The 24045-nt window shown below is 51.3% G+C and overlaps 1 protein-coding gene across 1 annotated transcript in view; it reads right to left on the bottom strand.

Moving 5' to 3' along the window:
• Positions 1-6982: 6982 nt before the first annotated feature.
• MAP2K4 (mitogen-activated protein kinase kinase 4) overlaps positions 6983-24045 on the bottom strand; it is a 110256-nt gene continuing 93193 nt past the window's right edge. Inside the window, exons 8-11 of the mRNA XM_068413315.1 lie at positions 13884-13961; positions 12671-12819; positions 9114-9159; positions 6983-7934 (exon numbers count right to left, since the gene is read on the bottom strand). Of these exons, the coding sequence (XP_068269416.1) occupies positions 7821-7934; positions 9114-9159; positions 12671-12819; positions 13884-13961 (387 nt within the window). The 3' untranslated portion in view covers positions 6983-7820. The remainder of the gene's footprint in view (positions 7935-9113; positions 9160-12670; positions 12820-13883; positions 13962-24045) is intronic.

Below are 24045 nucleotides of genomic sequence, written 5' to 3'. Positions count from 1 at the left end.
CCAGTGCCTTCCACCACCTGGTCACTGACACCCCGTCACCCTAGGACACCCACACCAGCATCCCCAGCACCCCTCTCTGCACACCAATGCCACCTCCACACCCACAGCAGCCCCTGGCCCAGCCCTCTCCAGCTGCCTGCCAGCCAAGGCCCCCTTGGCCTCCTCTGTGCACAGAAAGCCCTGGCACCTCACCACCCATGCAGAGCCCCCACTGCCCCCCACACCAGCGCGTACAGCCCCCTCGTAGCTGCTCACCAGCAGAGGACACTCTCTTACCCCTCTCTGAGCATACTACCACCCACCATCCATCCAGATCCTTCTGCTCATCCCTGGCCAGCTCCCCCGAAACTTCTACCTACCTCTCACCCAAACTCACTCAGGAGGGGTCCAGGGCCACTCCTTACCCATGCATGGACCCTCTGCACCCCCTTGACCTGCTGTCATCCCCATATCTGCAACACCTAAAAGAAGGCCACTACGGAAGAAGGACTTCTTCTGGCTGTGCAGGATGCACTGAGGTTCTCAGGGGACTTCAGCATAGTCAACATCTGCTTTTCAAGTCCAGACACTTGTTCACACTGGAGCATTGGTAGTGATACGGCTGCATGGCCAGGTTTTTTTGGGACCACCAAAGCTATCAGCTAAACAAGATAAAGCAATGCTCCAGGCAAGCTGAGACTAGTTCAGACAAGGCCTGACAAGCCCTGAAACCCCTTTTGCTAGCTTAGCACAAGTCTGTGGCCTCGTAACAGCAGCAGCACCTTATTTATTGGGCTTCAAAGCTACAAAAGCTTGGGACCTCAGGAGAGGCCAGGGAACATCCTCTGCATTGCTCATCTGGTCAGAAAACATGTTCGCCAGGGACACATGAACCTCTCCCATCCAAGTAACCCCCCCCTTTCCTGGTGACAACATCAAACATGCGAAGAAATGGCTACGGCATCCTTCAGTGGAAACGCCCCTGCATTCAGATCACATGCCGGTGGTAGTGATCCCATCAAAAAGGTGGCTTCAGTTGCACTCTCTTTTCTTTAGGAAGCAGGAATTGGCTGGATTTCAAGATGGTTTCCACCGACCTCTTGAAATAGGGATGAGATTCAAATGTCTTCAGGAAATCACTGTGATATGGAATCCCAGGATCTGAATCTTTCTGTCCTCATTTGCTTCCCTCCTGCTTTTCCAGCCCAAACCCAGGTGCAGAGCGAGAAAGAAAAGCAGGATCCTGGTGCAGGGAACCAGGAGAATGGTTGTGGTCTGCACTATACAGAAGGCTGAGCTACAGCTTCCAACCATGCACCCTTCACAGTTTTCTCTGTGTTTTGGTATTTTTTTCTCTCAAAGCATCTTCAGCTGACCATGGTGTGCTTGCTTGCATGGAGCAGCACTTCTGGGTCATGCTTCTGCGGAGCACTGAAATTTCAGCGTGTCTCCAGGGTCAGCAGGATCAGAGGTGTTCACAAACTGGATGTCTCAGGAACCAGTTCTGCAAATGTCTGGTGGACTTCATATAGAAGATCTTTCTTAGAAACACCCAAAAACTTCTCAAGACAAATCACTTGTAATTGCTCTATGAAGCTACCGGTGTGCTGAGCAGACAGGTTCTCAGTCCATCTTGAGCCTGGTGAGAAAGCTGTTTTCCTCAGAAGGTCACGCAGGTTCTCCTCCTTTTCTCAAAATAATCTGATTTAACATAATCCAGATTGCTGCAGCATTGGTTGGCTCCATCTCTATCCAATAAGCTGCACTCCTGTCTGGCCAAGGCAGAGAACTGCCTCCATGACCAGCCACTAAAGTAAACTTTCTTCCCAGAGGCATAGAAAGAATTCAGGCATCCACATTTTGCTTCTTGTCTTTCTGTCTGAGGTGGCTGACTTATGTCGAGCATGGACCAAATTTGGGAAAAGAAGGGACAGAATAGAAGTGCTCTAGATGTTAGGCTCCCACAAAGCACCTTCTCCAGCGGTTTTCAGCATAGCTCTGATGTCTGCACTCACACAAGCACAAGTATGGACATGAACGCAGATACCACACACAACCTTGCAAGCAAGCACCTCTTCTCTAGTGTAAGTAGATGGTCTTTCTATACACACCAAACCCTTTCACCCTTCCCACTTTCTGAGTCTGCGTGTGCTTTTGGGAGTGTTAGCACAGCTACACCTGCAGGGTAACATCCCTGCACCCAGCTCTTGAGGTGTAGCTCAGCGGAGATTTGCTGTTTGAAGTAGCAAGTGCTTGGCGACGCAAGGTTTCTCCTGGCAGGAGGGCCTGCCCGGCCCTTCCATCTGGAGTTAATGCAAAGATAATGGCTTTTAGTCACACACTGGTGGAGAGCCCACGGTTCAGCCAGCCTGCTCTGATATTTTATTCCCAATACAACCGTGGCACTGTGTATCTCCAGAAGAGGGAGTTCACGCTTCATCCTGTTCTCCAAGCATTTGCACAGCTTTAACCATAATGGAAAAATTCAAGAGCTGCTTTCTTTTTTTATCCACCAGAGCAGCCACTCTTTCTTTCCCTGGACCCTTCACACGTCCAAAGCAATGACCACACTTATGACTTGTATCAGGAGTCAAAGTGAAAAATGGAGCTTTTTTTTTTTTTTTCCTAAGCGGCACCTGTGGTATTAACCCAGGCCTGAGTACGTAATTTATATTTACCTGGCCATCAAAGGAGACAAGAGGCTGGGATGAAGGGTAGGGGAAGCCATTTCCAGACCACACAACTCAAAGTGCTCCTGACAGGAACAGGTGGTGGTGCACATCTGCATTCATACTGCTTGGGTCCAGGCAGGGATGTGTTTGAACCCACCCAAACCTCAAAGCTGGTCTTGGAGTTCCACAGACACAGAATAATTATAACAGAGCACAGTATGCTGCTTTGGATGCTATATAAAGTTTGCTGAAGAGCTGAGAAGCACCTCAGCCATGCAAGTGGGCATAAAGGTGTGAGGAATTGGTATGAGGTGCAGCCTGGACCACTGGGCACAAAGAGAGTGGTCAGTGGCTTAAAGTCTACCTGGAAACTGGCTCAAACATCTGCTCCTCAGCCTTGGTGCTGAATACAGAAACCAGGGCAGCCTCAGAGCCCATGTGGCGGCAGAGGGAGAAGCCAGAGTTGAGCCACAGAGACCTGGTCATGATGCCCACAGGAGGACTCCCAGCCCCAGGACTGGAGAAAGCCATCATATGTCACTCAAGCAAGGAATGCTGGAATTGTCCAAGGGCTCAAAGGAACTGCAACAGTGGCACTGCGCAGGCGTGGGTCCTGTCTGAGACGCTAGTGGCATCTGGGATGTAGGTCGGAGCTTTTCTGTACCACCCTCAGCAGTGACACAATGACAATGGAGGTCCTCAGCAGACAGTGAAGTCCAAACGGGCAAGGAAAAGAGTCCACAGGAGGAAAAACAGCATGAGTTCAACAAGGGGCAACTGTGAGGAACTGAAATGGCCACAAATACAGTCCCTTCTGCATGCCACACACTCAGAGGGGAAAAGAGAGGAGAGGGATGCTCTCCTTCCTGCAGAGCATGGGAATACTCAGGTGAAGGAATGTGCAGGTGGACTCGCATCCAGCCACCAGCTTCCTTCAGCTCCTTCAGCTGTGACATCTTCCTTGAGAACAAATCTCAAGACGCAAAGGCAGGTTGCAGTGCAAAAGGAACAGAATCCCGGAGCAGCTCCTATCGATGGAAAAAGGAGCTGTAAGGTGAGGAGTTGGGTCCTCCAGCATCTGCCCATCAGGGAAGGACTCTCCCTGGTGTGTGGTCAGATTTTGTCTTCTACCTGGAGATCACCAAATCAGAGATCCTGGATTCTGGCTGAAGAGTGGGGACAGCAGGTGGTCCAAAATATTCCAAGTATTGTGCTGGCAACAGGAGCCTTCCAGAAAAAAAGTCATGTGGTGGAAATACTGAATTTATGCAAACTGACAGACTTCAACCACTGCTAACCTTTCACACTGTGTATCTTGACGTAGCAAGAATTTCTTCGGCTCTGTTACCTGCCTTCCGTTCTCTTGACAAAACTCACCCTCCACGTGACGAGCCAATGCGAGAGCCAATGCCATGTTACTCCATCCATTCCTAAGTACTTCTGGTTCTGAGCTGTGGCATGACCAATGATCTCCGCCAGTATGCTCTGGCTCTCCCTCTCACTGAATTGGGCGCTCCTGGGTGGTCCCATCAAGCGGATTTGAGCACTACTGGCACTCATGGCTGGCCCCTCTCCCCCGACACTGTCTTCTTTCCCAGTGAGGCTGCTGTGGTACAGTTCTGCCCACCTGCCTGGACAGTCTCCAAGCCCTCCATGGCCTCCAGGCAGGAAGGACACTTGGCAGTAGGAATTACCCAGGACTTGCTAGTCTTAGATCATCTGGACTTTTCAGACATTGACTGCTCTTGCAAAAACAAAGCAGCCTGCAAAGCTGTGAGCACCACCTGCCCTTTCCCCAGAGCATGGGCACGGCCACTTGCCCTCCTCGCAGGGACGAGGTGTCCTGAGCCACCAGAACCTCCCTGTGCAGCAAACAGGGCTCACCTGAGAGGCACCCCATTAGCACAGAGGGCTCAGCAGTCTTCCAGAGAAAGAAAATATATCCAGGTCTCCCTACACATTTTTTTTTTTAAATTTAGCATAAGCAGTTTCGAAAGCTGCTTTTCTTCCGCACAGCTGCCTCCACCTGGAGGAAGGGCCTGGAAGCCAGGTATTTCAGCAGCTTTCAATGATTCTTCTCATTCATGTCTGACCTTACGAAATGAAAATAACAAGGTCACAGTTGCATCCTAGTTTTATTACAACTGACCTGCAGGCAAAAGGATAGAACTATTACATAAACACTCTGATCCATGTATAATATCTTAAATAGAGGAGGAAGTCAAACCAGGATACCGGATAAAATATTCTGAAGCTCTTTGAAGCAGTTATGTTCCTGAGCTCCATGTTACAGACAATAAGGCAACATCCCTGCACATCAGCGTTTTGATAATTTTTATACATTTTTTTCTATGGTACAAGAAAAAAAAATAACCAGAGTTCACAATGTACAGTTCTTACACTATTTTCACAGCTTCTGAACACTATACACCTTTTTTTTTCTTTTTTAATAAAGATACATTGTAATAAATGGTGCACCCTTAAGAGTTTTATAATAACCTATGTTTAATACACTAAACCTGTCCTTCTGTACAGCCACCCATGCCGTAGCACCTCACCCCTGACTTTGTCACTGGCAGCTCAAAGCTTTGTGTTGCCATTTCCCATCTGCCGAAAGCAAACTGGTTGTGCTGCTAAAGACGAGCTCCGGACGGGGTCGGCAGCAGAGAACGGACCCCAGCCGTGCCGAAAAGTGCAGAGCAAGGCAGTCGTTTGCGTTGGAGGGAACTGATTTTTGGGAGGATCCATCTGTGTTAGCCCTCTGAAAGGTTTTTGGGCTCCCTGTCACTGGGGAGATGTGAATCAGACTTCAGGGTCCGAGAGGTGGGGGCAGTGGCAGAGCACCTCTGCACGCGTCTTGTCTTTACTGGATCTGAGTCTCTTCAGTCCCCCCAGCAGCACCCTGAGGTCCCGTTACAGGTGGCTGAAGGCTGGTGAGATGAATCACAGCTGTGGGGATTTGCCAAGCCTGAGAAAAGCAGAGTTATCTGAGGCTACAGGGCTGGGGGGAGAATTACTGCTTTAGATACGCTACCTATCTTGTTCACCTGATCCTTCCACGTGATTAATCAGAACTGTTGGGAAGGACTAGTTCCTTCAGAAAGCTCTGCCTTGTCCGTTTTGGGAAGACTTTAGTGACCGCCTCGCCTGACGAGCAGCCCTGGAGAAACATAATCCAGGAAGGGCAGGAGGACTGCACCTCCCTGCACGGCTGGGCACGTTACGCCCCAAGGGATCACACTGGCATCAGCCTCGGTGCCAGAGGGACCAGCTCCGACAGCCAAGTGGGAGATGGGCAGTGCTGCAAGCCTTACGCAAGGGTGTCACCTCTGCAGCCAGAAAAACACCAGGTGACCACACAAGCATGGCCTTGGCTCTCTCCTTTCCCAACCGATCAGCTGGGGCAGGGATGTGCTGGTCTCCAGTGCTCCTGCATCCGCCAGTTCGCGCCTGGTAGCATTGGTTTGATGTGGGAAGCCCCTTCCTTGCGAATCCTGCCAATACTGCTGTGTTTCCACTCCCATTGCGTCTCTAGCCCTCTGCATCCTGGGTCCGGTCTTGCCACAGAGCTTTGACAGCAGGTTGCTCTAACATTGATGAAGTCCTACCAAGTGCCTAAACTAGGTATCTCAAAATGGAGATCAGAGACTCTGCAGCCTCTGTTTTACCCCCAGTATGCTACTAAATGCCTGAAAACTGCAATGTTTTGAAAAAAAATGTTTTCAGGAAAAATTAATCTTTGAAAAATATGCTAATTTAAAGAAAAACACGACTGATGCGCTTTTTTGCTCAGCAATGGGCCAGAAGATGACAGCTTGCCTGGCCTTGCTGGGTCAGCTAAAAGCCTACAAGGCGTTAGACGCTTCCTCATCTCCACCTCATCTCTATCTGCACCAAACATTCTCAGTGAGGTTCGCTCCAGGGTGCAGTAAGAAGAGCTATGGAGGGTCACAAAAGAGGTTAAACACGCCCAGAAGGTGGTGAAGAAGGTCTCCAGCAAGCTAAGCAGAGCGTAAGGTTTGCAGCAGTGGGGCGGGCACAGAGCCCAGTGCGGTGGGGGGACGTCCCTGCCATCCTGCTTGCAGTGGCGAGAAGGAAGCGCTGAGGTTTGGTCTGGTGAGGGACACTGGGCTGGTCTCGGGGTCAGTGAAAAGGTGCTAGCGTCAGGGCTGGGGACAGTGAAGAACATGAGAAACATTGGCTAGAAATCACAGGCATTCGTTTGTGGCTCATTAGAACAGCTGCAGACCTTATGAACAGCACTTGTTGGAGTCAAAGCAAAGCCAGCTGGTGGTGAGCACTGTGCAGCTATAAATCAGGTCACAAGCAGGTTAAATTCAATCGAGTAGTTTAATAATTCTTCAGGTCAAAGCTCTTATCTTACCAGGTAACAATTTACAGGACACCTAGTTAAGAGTGAAGAGTGGCTGGCTTGGTAAAAGGAGAAAGAATACATTATGTCCCATCTCTGAATAGTTTAATGTTAGCCTCTTTCAACGCAACATATTTTTGGTAAAGACATATTCACTATATTTAACATGATCTCTCTTTAACAGGAAGTTCAGCTGAGCACACTGTCCCCAGAAAATACACTGCGACTGTAAAGCAACAGAATTTCATAGCAGTAAATCTATTGCACTTTGTGAAGAATAAAATCCTCCTTTGCCTTTCCAGCTCCAGAAGGCAAAGCATCTTGTTGGTTAAGTAAGTTCTTCTCCCTCCAGGCAAAGTCTCTTAATGTTCAGACAGACAACGCCTAACTTTTGTTTGTTTGCTTTTTATTATTACTTGAAACAACAATTGGAAGAGTTTGAGAGAAAAATCTTTCCAGTAGCTGCTGAGAAGTCTCCAAGTTTTGAGTCTAGAAATGAATTTTAGGTGCTATCCAATCACGGTCAACAAATAAATGTACTTATTTCCACATTTCATGAATATGTCCACAAAAGAGCAAGATGAGGTCTCTCTTTGACCAACACTAACACTGTGTGATCAGGTATTACAGGGATGCACTTTATATGTGACAACAGTATACAGACAGGATGGAAATAACACCAATATTATTGCACATGGTGTCTGGGCGAGCATTAAAAACACTGCAATATGTGATGAAAATTCTTTACAGCTTGTTTTCTCTCAGCCCTTTTTCTAGAGTTTGATGTAGCAGCAATATCAATCGACGTACATTGGAGAGCTGGGAGTTGCTGGCATTTGATCCAGGATTTTACAAACATAGCATGCAACATCCACTGTGCGTTCCTCATACATCAGGATGAAGGGATGTTTCTGGAATCAGATAAAAAAACAACAAGGTTACGTTCTCCCTTCTGACACATGCTGGCTTACCCAACTGAAAGCTTAGCATATGGATTTGCCTGATGCAAGCACACAGGGCTTGGTGGTGGCTGTGGGACCACACGACATAGCCTGGTCCATGGCTTTTACATACAGGGAATCCATATCTTAACTGTGCAGTATGGAGGTGGGACAGGACTCCAGGAGTGTCAGGAACTGCTGGGCAGGAGGCAGTGAGGGTGCAGTATTGGCAGCACCTGGCTCCTTTGTAGCATGGGCTACCGAAATACTTTCTTTCAACAGAGGTTTCATCATCAGCCTTGTCAGCAATGGGGAGACAGGAGTGACAGGGACACGTGGCTTGCGGAGGTCAAACAGGAGATCAGGACCCAAACCCAGTTCTCCTTAACCCTGACCCTCTGCTCTGCCCAGGAGGCTGTACCGGCCAGACCCAACTCAGAGCAGCTGGAAAGTAATAACACAGTGACTCTCTGGGCCACGACACCAGGCAAACTCCTTTCGTATCACACCACCACCATCAGGGACCTAGGGCACGGTTTCACACATCCCCTGAAGAGGTGGCTTCCAGATGCCCAGAGCTCGTTGAAGGTGCATGGTTGCCAAGTGTGATTTATCCAACCCAAAAGCATCGCTGCATTCCCTCCTTTAGGACCCCCCCACCATGGACAGGCTCTGATGGTGTCTTACTCCACAGCTGTGCTCTTTCAGGTCTCACTGCCCCAGCACTCTCAACCTCGTTGTGTGGCCTGTGCGTTGGAGGCATTTACACGTGACAGTGCTGGCCAGCAATTCCACAGGGCTCCTGCATGGCACCAGGACCTCAAGCAAAGGCAGCATTTACATGGCACACCCAGAATGCTTCTGCCCGAGCCTGCCCACTTCAGGGATCACCGAATTGCTGTGATGGGGCTCTTCCCCCCACGCTGATCTCCTGTGTTTATGTACAGACACTAACGATCTCGGCCATCGCCATGACTGCAGCCCAGAGACAGTGGCATGGAGGTGGTGCTCTTCCTCAGGCTGTGGAGCTGAACACCCTGCCTTGATGGCCCGAGAAGACAAGGAGCGACCTCAAACGTGCGACCCAGCCCCACTGTGTGACTGGCAGAGCCACGACAGCCGGCGTGGGCAACGACGCATTGCACTCACCAGAAGCTCTTTATACTTTGGCCTTTTGGACTCGTCCTTTGTAAGGCTAAAGAAAGCAGAAAGAGGATTAGGAGAAAGCGGGATTGGGGAAATTGTTACAGACATCAAATGCAAATTTTTACAGGACACGATGTTGAATCCACTGCTGTCGTGGTGGGACTCACCGCCTTGTTTTCTGAAAAAAAATCCTTGTGCTGTGAGAGACTGCAGGGACTCCCTCCCTCCATCCCCACGTGGGTGGGCAAATGTGGCCACCAACAAATCCTGCTGGGGAAGAGCCCAAGGGAGCCACAAGCAGAACGCCATCCTGACTGCTGCTGCCTCCACACGCTGCTTTGACAAGTTTTGGGCAGCAGCAACCAGGCTGTCCTGCATCCATCGGGCAGTGGAGAGAAGAGCCAGTGCTACCTGCCAGGGCACAGACAGGGGACACAGGCACCACAGCATCGTCCCGGCATGCGCGGGCAGGGGCCGGGCTGCAGCAGACAGCAGACGATCAAACCGCTCTGCAGGGCCAGGTCCTGGCTCATCTCCGGCACTGGTGGCACATCCAGCTGTGAGCAGGCCACAGCTGCCGGCAAGGGAAAGGAGAGGTGACACGGCTGCCCGTGGGTGGCTGGGGAACATGGAGGGCCGGCTGGAAAGCGTCTGCTCCTGCAGGCCTCCTCTGGCACCCCGACCACCCCAGCGCAGCACAGGGGGATGGCAGGTGGCAGCAAAGGCCACCAAAGCGCCTGCAGCAGGGGGGACATGGTGGGGGGCAGGAGAGGCGATGGGGACCAGAGGCAGAGGGGCTGCAGGACGGGGCTGGGTGATGGGCGGCACCGGCAGCCCCTTCCCTGGGAGCCAGAGCTGCTCCACCGGGAAGGGAAAGGGCGGATGTCGCATCTTCCCCAAGTGAGGGGAGTGAAGTCTAATTCCCAACAGCTGCATTTCCATCCCCCCTGGCTCTGGCTGGACCTTTCTCAAGCTCCAGCACTACTACAGCATGGCCTCAAGTTATTCGGAGAATCACAGAATCAATGAGGTTGGAAGAGCCCTCTGGGATCATCGAGTCCAACCATTGCCCTGACACCACCATGTCAACTAGACCAGGGCACTAAGTGCCATGTCCAGGCTTTTCTTAGACACCTCCAGAGATATTTGGAGAAGCGGAGGGTGATTAATGCTGCTCTGTCCTGTGACCTGCCTGCATTGCTGTGCAGGGGCAGAGAGGGCAGGAAATCCTGCGGCTGCTGCACAAACATCCTCACCTCAGGTTTTTGCTACCCAACAGCAATTCATTTTCTGACCTCAGTGAGTCTGGGGGCTCGAATACACTCCTCGCAACGCCTTTAAGGCGTTGCGACTGAGTTTTGCTCTCAAAACTGACTGAGTTTTGCTCTGAAATTTCCATGCACGCTTTCATAACGCAGTCCTAGAAATCTTCCATTTCTTTTCCAGCTCAACGTGAAGCTACGTGTCTGGAGCGGCCATCTGCAGCCCCAGGTGCCGTACAGCTCCTTCGCAGGAACATCTGATCTCCTCCCCAGGCACGCCGGGCCCCAGGAGCTCACAGCTCGTTCTGCAGCTGCCAGCACAAGGCTCCCAACAGCCAGACACAGAGCTTGGACACTGCACAAACTCTGGAGCAGAAAGCTGGATCACTGTAAGCAGTTCCAGGAGGAGTGCGACTTCAGATAAGCATCTAACACAGGGATGTGGGCTGAAGGTGAAAAATGTTCCACCCAGGCACTCACAGTGCTGTTGGGAGCCAAAGCAAATGGCAGAAAAATAAAAATCCCAGAAACTTTTAACATTATCAAAAATATCCTTTCCTCACTGATCTACCATGGCGAGCAGGCAGCAACACTGCAGGACTCTCTTTCAACATTTTTCCTGACTCTTGAATGCACAAAAATAGAAGATCATTAGATTCACATTTGTAGGGTAATGCCATCACCTAAAAGCACAGCCTTTTGGAGACTCACCTGCCTGCTTAGCAACACCAAAGATTACTGTTTGCACTTAACTAAACGTTATTAAGAGAAATATTTATTACAAAGTTGCTATGAAGACATCATAAATATTCCAGGCACAAGTCAGATTATTTACAAAACCAGATTAAAGAAAAACCAGAATTAGACTGAAAACTGCCCCATTGCTCCATGCACTGTGGCTGTTCCAGAGCAGCAGGTCCTGGGAGGCGTAAATGGGCTGGAAACATGAATTGACCCAACTGGACCCGTGCGCCAAAGATGCTGCTGTTTAGCAGAGATGCCGTGCAGGCTCCTCTGTCGGGCGACCTGGAGCCCAGCTCACCGGTGCATACAGGGCAGGAGAGCAAGCTCCTGGCTTTGCAAACTCTGTAATGATATGGCATCTCTACGGAGAACAACGTGAGACACAAACTATTGCTTGTTCTGTACGTGGGGAAAGCAACTCTGATTTTCAACCAAATACAATACCATTTTTGACTGAAAAATGGAAACTCCTTTTGAGCAGGAAACCGTTTTGATGCTTTATTTTCTGCAGCCAAAAGACAATAACCAGGCCTTCCTTAAAGCCAGCTGGAAAGTGGAACTTGGCCTCCGTAAAAACTCATAATTCTGAAAGGGAGTAAAATCCAAACCCAAAAACCATCTCCAGCAGATGGAAAACCCTGAAACAAAACCTCTTGAAAGTTAAAATTGTCTAGAGCTGAGTCTTCCTGTGTCACAGAGCTTTGAGATGGTTACCCTTGTGCTGGGGATGTCCATCACCTGGGTCTGATCAGAGCAGAAGGTCCCAGAAGACAAACACAGGCCACACTAATCTCCTGTGGTCTTTGGTATTAGGTTAATTAAATTATGTTGACCACCTTTCACATTTTGACAGAAAAATACTGCATCAGAAAATTCACAATCAGCCCTTAACCGAAGCAGGACCACACACAGGTGGCAGGCAGACAGACTGCTCCAAGCCGCTCCTGCGCAAACGCTGCACACCCTCCATCCAAGGCTGACCGTGCTGCAGAGGCCCTGCCCTACAGAAAACCACCTCTGGTCTTGATCTTGACATATGATTGACACGACACATGAAGCCAACAACCAAGCAAGCCACCTGCTACAGGTCCTGACCTTGCCAGGCAAAAGGCAGGACCAGTACAGATCCTCTGCCCAACCACGAGACCATACTGCCAGGTGTCTCAGGCCTCCACCTGCAGAAGAAAGGGCAAACAGCAGCTCTGTCCCAAGCCTGTGTCATACCAAGGAACGGGATGCACAGGCCAGGCCATGCAAATCTGGTCATGCAAACCTCCTCCCATGGATCTTACCATGCCTCTCTTGAGCACTGACTCTCAGAGGTTTTCTCCTCATCCCTTCCCTGGAGAGCAGTTTCCAAAGGTCTCCTCTTCAGCCCCCACCCAGAAAAGTCTCCCATCACCTCCAAACCAGTGAAATGTGAAAGGTCCTCACCCTCACGTTGGCGCAGGAATGTGAAACTAAGCTAGGAAGTGTTTGGCATGTGACCCTTGCCAAATACCTACCAATGACAAAACAAGCCAACTCCAAGTGCTTTCAGTAGGAAACACTTACCACAAGTTGACGAAGTTGATGAAACTTGGGGAGAACTCCCTTTCCTCTGAGTTACTCAGCTGTGGTGGGTCTCCTTTTACTACTTGTGTCAACTGGTCAAATACACTGTTCCACTTGGGGTAGGGAAATCGCCCTGTGGCCAGCTCATACTGCAGAGAGACAGCAACAGCACCAGGCAGGTTACACAAGATAAGTTCAAAGAGGGTAAGAAAATGTCTGCAAGGACCCTTAAGCCCACCAAAAGGAAGACTAGGTTGACATTCTCCAACCCATTCCCTATATGAAGCTCAGCTGAGAGAAGAGAAGGGAAAGTTTTACCCAATACTAAGTTCTGCTGGCTACGTTAGGAGCCCCTCCAGATTTAACCTGGCTATGCCATGCTTTCATGTTGACAACGTCTTCTACTCCACTGCCTATAAAATGAACCAATGCTCTTACTAAGGTGTTCAAAAGTAGGAGAGTAAAATACTCCTGTTCCTTCCCCAGTGTCCTAACAACCACTAGAGAAAATGGATAATGAGAATCACACGGTCACAGAATATCTTAAGTTGGAAGGGACCCATAACGATCATGGAGGCCAACTTCCTGCTCCTCGCAGGACAATGAAAATGAGCATTTTAAAATGCCAGTGGGGAAGACAGAAGCTACTGGTTCATACTTATTCCATCTGTTTTCTCTTCTATTTAACCACCTCGAAGGGAAGATCTTTTCACTTTATCAATGCGTGCACCCAGCAGTGCTGTGGTTAAGCCGGAGAGGAATCAGCAACCAGGACCCAGGAGTAACTGAAGTGTTCTGCACAGCACAAGTATACCAGATGCCAGGGCTGTGAGAGGCTTATTCACACAGGCTGGATGCTCTGTTCTGCACCACCACACTCACCATCCCTTCTCATCTGAGATTTTGAAGACAAAATTCATTTATGATCCAACACCTACTCCCTGCTCTTATCTCTTTCTCTGCAAAACACAGCAGCAGCCAAAAGTATCCTCAGACGTTCAGGAGAACCATCTGCCTTGAAGGGACTTACATTGTTTCTGAGCCAGGAGGTGCCCACTTCAATCACAACATGCAAACGCTTCACAGCAGCGGAGCTGGGCTTTGTTTCAAGCACGTGTTTGATACCAACCAACTCCATCGCGCTGCAACGCGCACCAAGGCTACCCACCAGGAAAGCACCGCGCAGCAGAGGGCTCAAACCCCGCGCACTTACCAATGTAATTCCCAAGCTCCAGACATCTGAGCGGACGTCATAGCCTTGCCTGGATGCGCTGGGATCTATCCTTTCAGGCTGAAATAGGAAGAAGGACCAGTCAAACACTGTGCCATGCAGGAAGGAATGAGAAGCACCTGCAAACTTAGAAAAAACTCTAAGCACCCTGGCACAGCTCTAAGGCAAACTTGTTGCTAGGGCAGATATCCAACCCCAGCAGAGAAACATCTTAAGGAATCAAACATGGATTTTATGGAGGTATAGTGTAAAAGGTGATCTGAAACGGCAATTCAGCACAGTCCAACTCTTTTTTTTTGGAGCTGTTTTAGACCAGCGTTAGATGCGGTACAGCAGGCACCTCCTCTGTCCCCTCATACACAAGGTTACGGGCTGAAAGAAGCTTCCAGGGACTTTCATCAATCACGCTCATGAGTGATGCTTCATCTACCCTGCTCTGTCTCAGCGCCACAGGCAGCATGATGGACGTGCCCCTCCCCAACAGCCTTGTTTACCTGTGGCCCCACACAGCCCCTCCAGGCCCCAGAAGAGCCGGGCTCCATCAGCCCAGCGGCACACCCGGTACCATGCTGCTGTGACCGCAGCCCTGCGACACCAGTCCTGCCTTCCCTCTGTGCAAAGCAATCATTGCATCCTCTTGCCTCCAGCCCCTCCTGCCAGATGCTGGTGGCTCCTTCTTTGTCCGTGGTTCCAGTAGCCAGCAGCAAGAGTGGGTGTGAAGCACATCAAGCTATCCCTTCCCTGTTCCTCAAGGCACAACGACATTGTGGCAAGCAGGTTGAGGGAGGGGATTGTCCCCCTCTACTCCAACTGGTGAGTTGCCACCTGGAGCACTGCATCCAGCTCTGGGGCCCCCAGCAGAGGAAAGACATGGACCTGTTAGAGCAGGTCCAGAGGAGGGACACCAAAATGATCTGAGGGCTGGAACACCTCTCCTGTGAAGAAAGGCTGAGAGAGTTGGGGCTGTTGAGCCTGGAGAAGAGAAGGCTCTAGGGAGACCTTGTTACAGCCTTTCAATATATAAAGGGGGCTTATAAGAAAGACTTTTTGTAGTGACAGGACAAGGGGCAATGGTTTTAAACTGAAAGAGGGTAGGTTTAGATTGGACACAAGGAAGAAATTGTTTACAATGAGGGTGGTGAGACACTGGAACAGTTTGCCCAGCTAAGCTGTGCATGCCCCATCAGTGAAGGTGATCAGGGTCAGGTTGGACAGGGCTTTATGCAACCTGATCTAATGAGTAGATTAGATCCAGAGGGGGGCTGGGCTCGATGATCTTTGAAGGTACCTTCCAACTAAACCTTTCCGAGGTTCTATGATTCCATCAATGCTACCTGTGCTGCAGGCCACCATGCGCCACTGCCCCACAGTGAGGCAGCTCTCTGGGGTCATGGCCGCTATCCATGCCAGGCCATGAGCATTTTGGCAATCAAAGATGGATTCCACAGCTGGCATGTACCTTCCTACCATGAAAATCAGAGTCACTTTGCAGGAACAAGGACCACCCCATGACAGGAGACTGTGTCTTTAGTCCCACACACACCACCGTGGAGCATGCCACCCACGCGACGGATGCTGGTGTGCAGGACCGGCCGTGCATGGCCCGGCCCTGCATGCTGCTGGGGACACATCACGACGTCTGGAGGCTGCCACCAGGGACCAGCCAGCACAGGGCCACACAAAATTATGGGGATGCTGGCCTTGCCAGTGCCGGGACTCCCACACTGCAGGTCCATAGGGACGTGCCACAGCAGTGCAGTTCACAGCCCGCAGAAGGACTCGCTCTCCATGCAGCACAGTGGATTACAGGACTGCATGGCGGGCAGGTACTTTGGGCAGGGCGTGAAGCATGAAAAGGCTGTGTGTTAGAGGGAGGGGTGAGGTAGGTGGCACTGGTGAGACAGAGCTTCTCCTCCGAAGCACCCACGCAGGGGCAGCCTGCCACCGCGACTGAGCAGAGCGCAGACGGAGCAACAGAGACTTGGCCCTAGAACGTGGTGGCAGAGCTAAAGGGAAAGCAGAAGGGACCAAAATAAATCCTGTCTAAATACAGAGCAGAAAGAATGCTGGGAATTTTCCATGTAGATGACATGGGAGCAATTAACACCAACGAAGGAAGAGTCAGCATGTCGCACTCCGGGGACCTGGAACGAGGGCTGCAGACAAAGCCCGGGTCATGCCAAGTGTTCTAACGCCAAGCGCAGGCGAGGAAAGGCAACGGCTGAGATGGAGACCCACCGCTGGATGTGCTGGCGGTGCGAACAGGCAAGGTATGAATGCATCAAAGCAGGGTGCAGGCTGCCACGGGGCTTCTCTCCATTTCAGTGTCCACCTAAGCACCAGCATCTTAACTGAAAAACGAGCAGAAGTGGGCAGCACTGGTCCTCCCTCTCCTCCAACCCCCAGCTACGCAAACGCACGCAATTCGGGGTGTGACACACGGACAGACGCACACACGACTCCCTGCAGTCTTCAGCTGCATTTCTGGGTAAACCCAATTCTTGAAGCTCAGGTCTGGATTTTCACTGGTTACATCATCAGAAAATTTTAACCCACACGCACTGCAAATTCAAAACTGCCTACACGGCGTTAAAATGTACATAAAAAACTCTTATTTGCTACTTAGGCCAATGCATCCCTAAACTAAAAGAAAATAAAAGGTTACCAGAAGTGAAGAACGACCAGAAAGAGTTAAATTTCTGCAATACAAAAAGCAGAACAAAATCTACACGATACAAACTCCCCCTCTGGTCCAACCGCGGGAACAGACGGACGTGAGGTGCGAGTGGATCTTCTCACACTAAAAAATGTGTGAAATGAAGCCCAGGGACCTCCCTGCCCTTGGCCAGTGGTGGGAGCAAGGTAAAGCACTGCACATCTGGAAGCAGGGCTGTGCAGGCTGCAGCCGCAGCATCATCTGTGCCAAATTCAGCTGCAAACCACACAGTGAAATACAAACTGGGACAGCCAGAGTTAACAGACCCTCAGTGCTCTGCCACAAACTGGATGCAAGTCTTGCACGCAAGAGCCGCTGCTCCCCAGCACGCTGTTCTGCTGTGCTAATCAAAACACCATGTGTATTTGTTTAGGGACGCTCAAGACAAAAACGCCGTCTCCCCCGCGGTGGTGACCCCGTTACCGTGGCTCCTCGTTTGGATGGCAGTGCCCTGCGAGGGGCTGGGCAAGCGCTGGCAGAGGGAAGTATCTGTCACTGCCCGAGCGACTCAGCTCTCGGGCCAACTCCAAAGCAAAGCCACAGCAAGCAGGGGAGCGATGTCTCTGAACAGCTGCCTGCAGGGTTGTGCAACAGCAACAGAAACCATCTTTAGGACCATAAATAACTAGTTTGGGAAATTCTTCTGCTGTTCAGTAAACGAATACGTTGTCACTCACTTTCCACATTGCTGTATTTCTCAAGAATATTCCTACAGTGAAAAGCAAGTTGTTTTTCCTCCAGGGCTCTCCCCTGCACAGGCCTCCCGCCCATCCAGCCGGAGCATGGAGCGATGGCCAGCATTAGCGTCACAGCACAGCCCAGGCTGGGACACAAGCGACGGGCACAAAGCCTGCTTTACTACAAGAAAGACATCGAGGTGCTGGAGTGAGTCCAGAGAAGGGCAACGAAGCTGGTGAAGGGTCTGGAGCACAAGTGTGATGAGGAGCGGCTGAGGGACCTGGGGGTGTTTAGCCTGGAGAAAAGGAGGCTGAGGGGAGACCTTCTCGCTCTCTACAACTGCCTGAAAGGAGGGTGTAGCGAGGGGGGTGTTGGTCTCTTCTCCCAGGTAACAAGTGACAGGACAAGAGGAAACAGCCTCAAGCTGTGCCAGGGGAGGTTTAGGTTGGAAATCAGGGACAATTTCTTCACTGAAAGGGTTGTCAAGCACAGGCTGCCCAGGGCAGTGGTGGAGTCACCATCCCTGGAGGTGTGTAGATGTAAAAGCTGTGTAGACGTGGTGCTTAGGGACATGGGTTAGTGGTGGGCTGGGCAGTGCTGGGTTACCGGTTGGACTTGATGATCTTAAAGGCCCCTTCCAACCAAAATCATTCTATGATTCTACTAAAGCAGGGCAGGTGAGGAGGCACTGACTCGCTGGGCTCTCGGACCTACTTCTCCCGTCTCCTCCTCCTCCAGAGTGAAAGGGTGCTCTGTGCAGCTCCCTCTCATCTGCTCGCTGAGACCTCCCAATGTTTTATTCCTGTGAGCCCCTTCCCTGACTTCTCTACAGGGCTGTGCTGGCAGTTCAGACGCTGTAAGGCTGAGGAAGAGCCTGACCACTCACCTCCCCAAGAGATGCTCACCACCAGCCCCCGGTGCCCAAGATGCAGCCCTACAGTAGGTGTTGGAGCTCCAAACAGATGTGAACATCCATCCACTCCTCCTGGCCAGGGTTACCGCTCTGCTCTATGGGAAGTTTCAAGGGCTCTCCCTTAGGTGACACCAATCTCCCTTGGACGACAGTGATCTCCCTTGGTGACACCAAATTCTTCTACTGGCTACTAAAGAGGTGAGGTGTCTAATTTGATGTGGATCTCGATTTTTACGTGCAGTGAAGCCTAATAAGCTTTCTGGATCTCCTCCTGGGCACGTAGGAGCTCACAGAAGGTGACCTCAGTGCTGCACAAGCCTCGGTCTAAGAGCACAGATGTGAGTCATTCACATGAGCAAGTGAGGCATCACCGTCAACGCTGTGCTGGGTAAAGTCTTTTCTAAGGTTATACTCCTCCTCTCCGGTACTAGGTGACCGATGAAAAAGCCATTAACACTTTGTTTTCTCTGGGCCTGTACTGCAGCGCCGATTGCTACAGGGGTCGTGCAGCATCCTATGCAGCAGCCTACCCTGGTTGCAGGAGGAGACACGGCTCCTTGGCCAGGGTGTGACACTGCAGAGCAAAGGAGACACAGCGTGATGGGTGGAAGAGCTGACAGGAAAGCGGAGAACATGAGTTCTTCTGTCTTTGCTGGCTAGGTGGACCTGCCACTTCCCCCTGCTCCTCAGTCTACCACCCCTAGGACAGCAGCAGTAATGCTGTCTCTGTGTGCACCACTTCTACACCTACGGAGGAGATGAGAGTAGTATTGTCAAAAAATACTTTAGTCAAAATATTCATCCCTGCTTGGACTTTTGAATTCAGACATTCCTTCCAAAATCCCCTCTGTTCTTTGATTTCCTGTCCCCTCCCCTCGCCCAGGCCAGCCACGAAGCCCGCGGCTGCACAGAGATTATCAGCGGAGGTCATGTTTCTAGAGAATGGCCTTTCCTCCCCTCCTATTTCCTTTACATATTTACTCTGAGAGAATGTTTCATTTAAAAACTTCTCCAGCAGCATTTTCCAGGTGGAGACGCTGGTTTCCGTTCGCATGGGATTACCATCCCCTCCCAGCTGGCTTTCCTGACAGCGTTCGAATCCCTCGATCTCTGCAGCAGGAAGATCGCAGGACAGTGATGGACTGGTGGACGGGGGACGCTTGCTAGGCACAGAAATTGGCAGGAACGTTAATGAAGGCAACGAGGTCCCGTTGGGCTTGGCACAGCATGTTCTAGATGACTTTATTCGTCTTGTTAAAAATGGTAAAAGAGTTCAGAGCGTAACTTGTTAAATGGACTCTATTGAGTGGGAAAGACAGGATTTACAACGGGACCTCAAAGGTGACCTTCCTTGGCCTACTGCTAATGGACGAAAATATAAAATCAGTGCTGCTAAATTCTGCATATTATAAAAATATTGTTAGTGTGATAAATGAAGGTTCCTGAAGAACTAGTGTGATTTGCATGTTTGGTAAGCTGGGCTCTGACTCTCTCAACCAGACACAGAACAAGCAGCTCTCTGGGGTGACAGACAGGCTCCTAGACAAGGACAGGAGTGCACGAAATCCCAGAGGAGCATCACGATTAAAGGCGTGTAGCTGGGGCAATGCGCTACGAACCACTGCTCTTACTTTATACTCCGCAGGTGAGACAAACACTGGAAGTTTGCTCAATTTCAGGGTATACGTTTGTAAAAGGATGCTAAAAAAATGGGGGGTTTATAGCACAGCCATAAAATACAATCCAATCTGCCTTAAGGGTATAAGCTGCTCAGTCGCTAATCTCCTCAAAGAAAGGCTTAAGAGGTGACTACATCAGAGTCAGGAAATACCGACTGGGGAAAGAGGCTGTGGCAAGTAAAGGACTCCTTAACTCTGCAAACAAAGCCAGAACAAGAGCCCACGGCCATCCATTAAAACAAGACTCACTCGTATTAAAAAGATGGTATTAGGAGCATAATTAATGACCAGGACAACTTCATGGGCACTATGGTAGATTGCAGAATCACAGAATCAATCAGGTTGGAAGAGACCTCTGGATTCATCAAGTCCAACCATTGCCCTGACACCACCACGTCAACTAGACCATGGCACTAAGTGCCATGTCCAGTCTTTTCTTAAACACATCCAGAGTTGGTGACTCCACCACCTCCCTGGGCAGCCCGTTCCAATGTCTAATGACCCTTTCTGAGAAGAAATTCTTCCTAATGCCTAACCTGAACCTCCCCTGGCAAAGCTTGAGGCTATTTCTTGAGGCTGATTCTCCAGCACTTGAAGAGGCACCTTTAACGTAGGACTTCGGAGGCCTTCATCGTCTGGCGTTGCTTTTGCAGACCACCCTCCAGTACCCCAGACCTTGACGCATCCCCTCAATGCCATCCCCACCACTGCTTCCAAGAACTGTAGTAGATTAACAGGGCCGAGCTCTGGAGGAGCAGGAGTTTTAGAGGGCTGACGGTATTGTTTCAGCCTCACTAACTTTGTCACAGAACCTGACTGAGGGCCTGCAATTTTAGTGGGGATGCTCCAGAACTCCTTGAAGTAGTTAGTTACAAAACACTGAATTGCAAGGAGCACAGTGATTTTTCCACAGCCTCAACGCCTAACCGACAGGCAAGCCTCCAAACACACACTGAAAAGAAAAGGAGTCCGTCAGGAAGCAGTGCAAGGGGACGACTTCTTATCCTAGAGGACTCTCTGATATGGCAGAGAAAGGGCACCAAGAGAAGGTGTCTACAGATGAAGTTACACACCTCCTAACCAGAAACCAAACATAACAAAATGCAGATGGTCATCAGCAAAGGTGGGTCATCGTGTGGCAGCCCAGCTAGGGTCAGGCTGGAGTTGCTAGCAGTCTGAGCCTTAAAAACTGGTTTCTCTTTCTTAAAGATCGCTTCCATTCAACCACAAGCTGTTGGCCTGGGCACAGGGTCAGGAGGCTGCATTCAATCGGCCATCCTTCTGGCCTCATCACCTGTGAAAGTTCGCACCTGCAAAGCACAGCCCTCACCCCCCAGGTCCAGTCCTGACCCTTCCCATATATTATGGGTAATAGGAGCTTTTGCATTCCATGAAGAGTGGAGAGTCCCCCTACAAATCCCTGTGGGTCCTCCTGAAGCAGAATCCCCCCAGCCTCACCCACACGAGCAGCGAGAGCCAAACAGGCTCAGGGAGGAGGAAGGCCCACACCTGCGGAGCTGGGACCTCCACAACCCTGCGCTCCCTCTCCCCACACCTGACCCTGCCCTAAGGAGCCCTGCCCATTCCTCTTTGCATCTTCACCACCCTGTTGATCACATCCTGCTAATTGTGGCTTCCAATCAGCCTTCTTGCAGCTAATCATGGCAGCAGGGGCTACCCCGGGCCGCTCCAGCACAGCCAGCCGTGCTCCATGCAGAGCCAACACATGGCAAGCAGGAGCTGCCTGCCGCTCCCAGCTGAACCTCCAACGCCTCTCGAGGGCAACTATCTTCCAAACCTGACTTTTAGGCACTTCCCACATAAATTCGAGTGGCCAAAATGACTTTTTCCTGCCTTTTAATACTCCACAAACCTCACACCCTGCTCACAATACTTCTGGCCGAGCAGTCTGCTTACACAGGCGGCTGCTGACACAGGTTTATACAAACTGCCTGTGCAGACCAGCGTCCAAACGGGTGAGGAGGAAAACCCCTTCCCGCTGCGTCCCCGGCAGGACGGCGGTGGAAGTGCCGACGCGCAGACGGGAGCTCAGCCCGGCCGCGGAGCCGCTCGGCCCGGGCTCCGCTCCGCGTGATGTAAGGAGCTAAGTTTGGACAGAAGTCCCATGCTGGGCGAACCTCACGGATGATTTCAGCCGGTGAATGAGTAAGCGGAGGTTATGTTCTCAGCAGAAACCCCTGACGCACGCGAGCAGCAGCAGCACGCGAGCGGGGAGGGCTGCGCTCAGAGCTCAGGCATCTCCCCCAGCACTCACTACGCTGCGGGAGGCAAAGCCTGAGTCCAGTCCGCGCTGCTCGCAGAGGGACGGTGCTACACGTCTCCTAGTCTCCTCCCAAATTTGTTTTCTCAGTCATAAAAATCATGGCTGGGTGCCAAGTTTCAAAGGAAAAAAAAATAAAAAAGGAAATGAAGAAGTTCAACACCCAGCAATATTCAGGAGCATCCAAGAGGATTTTAGCTGCATGAATTCAAACCTACAGCCTGCCTGTGCACACAGAATGACCGAGCCCAATGAAAACCTGGGCATCGGGTCAGGAATGCGAAGCTGAAACAGAGGCTCTTGCTGCAGCTCTGCTTGGGTAAAGGATTCAGAGAGCTCCTGCACCCCTGCAGCCTCTCCCTCTACGTGGGGAGAGCCGGGGCAGCAGGGCTCAGGGCTGTCACCGTCACCTGCCTTGGGAACTTTTCCTTTTCTGTGCACAGCCTGAACCCTGCATGAGCCATCCGAGCACGGGGACGCTGCCTCCACCCGGCCCTGGACGCCGATGCCAGCAGCAACTGCCCACCTCTGCCAGGGAGAAACGAGGAGCAGGAGGAAACACAGAGCGCCGGTGTGCAGCAGCACTGCAGCGCCGGGGCTCTGCGCTGGCCCCCCGTCTGTGCACAGGCAGGGACAGGCACCAGTGTGTTTGCTGGGACACGGGTCATGCATCAGCACCGAGGCTGCTCTGTACCCCCAGCACCGCACGCCCCTCATCTCGACAGCTCTTCAGGGAGAGCCGAGCGGGCGGCCCAGGGGAGGGTGCGCACCAGCGCTCGGGCACAGCCGCAGCGTGCAGCTCCCAGGTGACCTGAGGGACCAAGGACATGTGTGACACCATCAAACTCTGCCCCTGGACAGGTCCCAAAGGAGCAGGGGACCTCCGTCCTCACACTGGCTGGGTCCTCCCCTACCCAAACCAGGTGCTTCCAGTCTCGTCCCTCCTCTGTGACAGAGAAGCTGGGTTTGCTTGAGCATTCAGAAGGCAAAAAGCAGTTAATGCCACAAAGCCCACCAGCTTCAGTGTGGCACACAAGAGCCTCCCCCTCCCACCCAAACCAGCAGCACCCGCTGCAGCATGAGGCAACGCAGAGATCACCGGGAGCAGCAGGCGGGGAGGACCAGGGGCTGGCCGGGAGCAATCTCACCCCCACTGCTGGTTTAAGGCTGCCGTGAGCACGTTGTGAAACCTCACCTAGAGCAAACCCACAGTGCTGGCACTGGCACTGGCACAGGTCTGGTCTCAGGAGGGCTCAGCAAACAGCCCGGGCTGCTCAGGGACAGTGCAGGGGCTCTGCCTTTCCTTCCTTTCTTTCAGAGAACACCAACACATACACCTTTACTTCAATATACCGATCACAGGGGAATTCAAACCTCAAAGCAAAACAACCTCTCCAGCACTGGCAGCTCCAAGGCTGACACGCTGCTTTCTGTGACGGCTCTAACAATTTCGGTTAAACCACCCAGCACTTGCTTAGCAGCTGGACGTGGCTCCTGCTGCCTAATCAGACGGCTCGCAGTCAAACTGGCCGACATCCAGTGTTATTGTTATCCACAGCTATTTGGGGACCCAGCTCCAGTGAACACGGTGTTATCAGGTTCCTTCGGTGGGCAAGTGCTCATGCTACAAGAATTACTGCAAGTGCCACGGGCCAAGTGGGCCTTGCAGAGCAACATGCTCTCACCGTCAGGGAGCATCATCCAGCAGCCCTTATCAGACCCGCCCTGACTGAACATAGTCACGTTATTTTGCACCAAAAATAGTCGCCTATTTTGCACCAAAAAAAAAAAAAAAAAATCCTTTCGAAAGGAGTGTGACTGGCCTGACTCCCTCCCAGGTATATTCAGGTTTGATCACAGCATCACTACAGCCATCA

Source organism: Nyctibius grandis, chromosome 15 (genome assembly GCF_013368605.1).
Source record: "Nyctibius grandis isolate bNycGra1 chromosome 15, bNycGra1.pri, whole genome shotgun sequence".
Classification (NCBI taxonomy): domain Eukaryota; kingdom Metazoa; phylum Chordata; class Aves; order Nyctibiiformes; family Nyctibiidae; genus Nyctibius; species Nyctibius grandis.
Note: the sequence above shows the minus strand (reverse complement) of the source record. Positions and strands in the feature narration are given on the sequence as shown.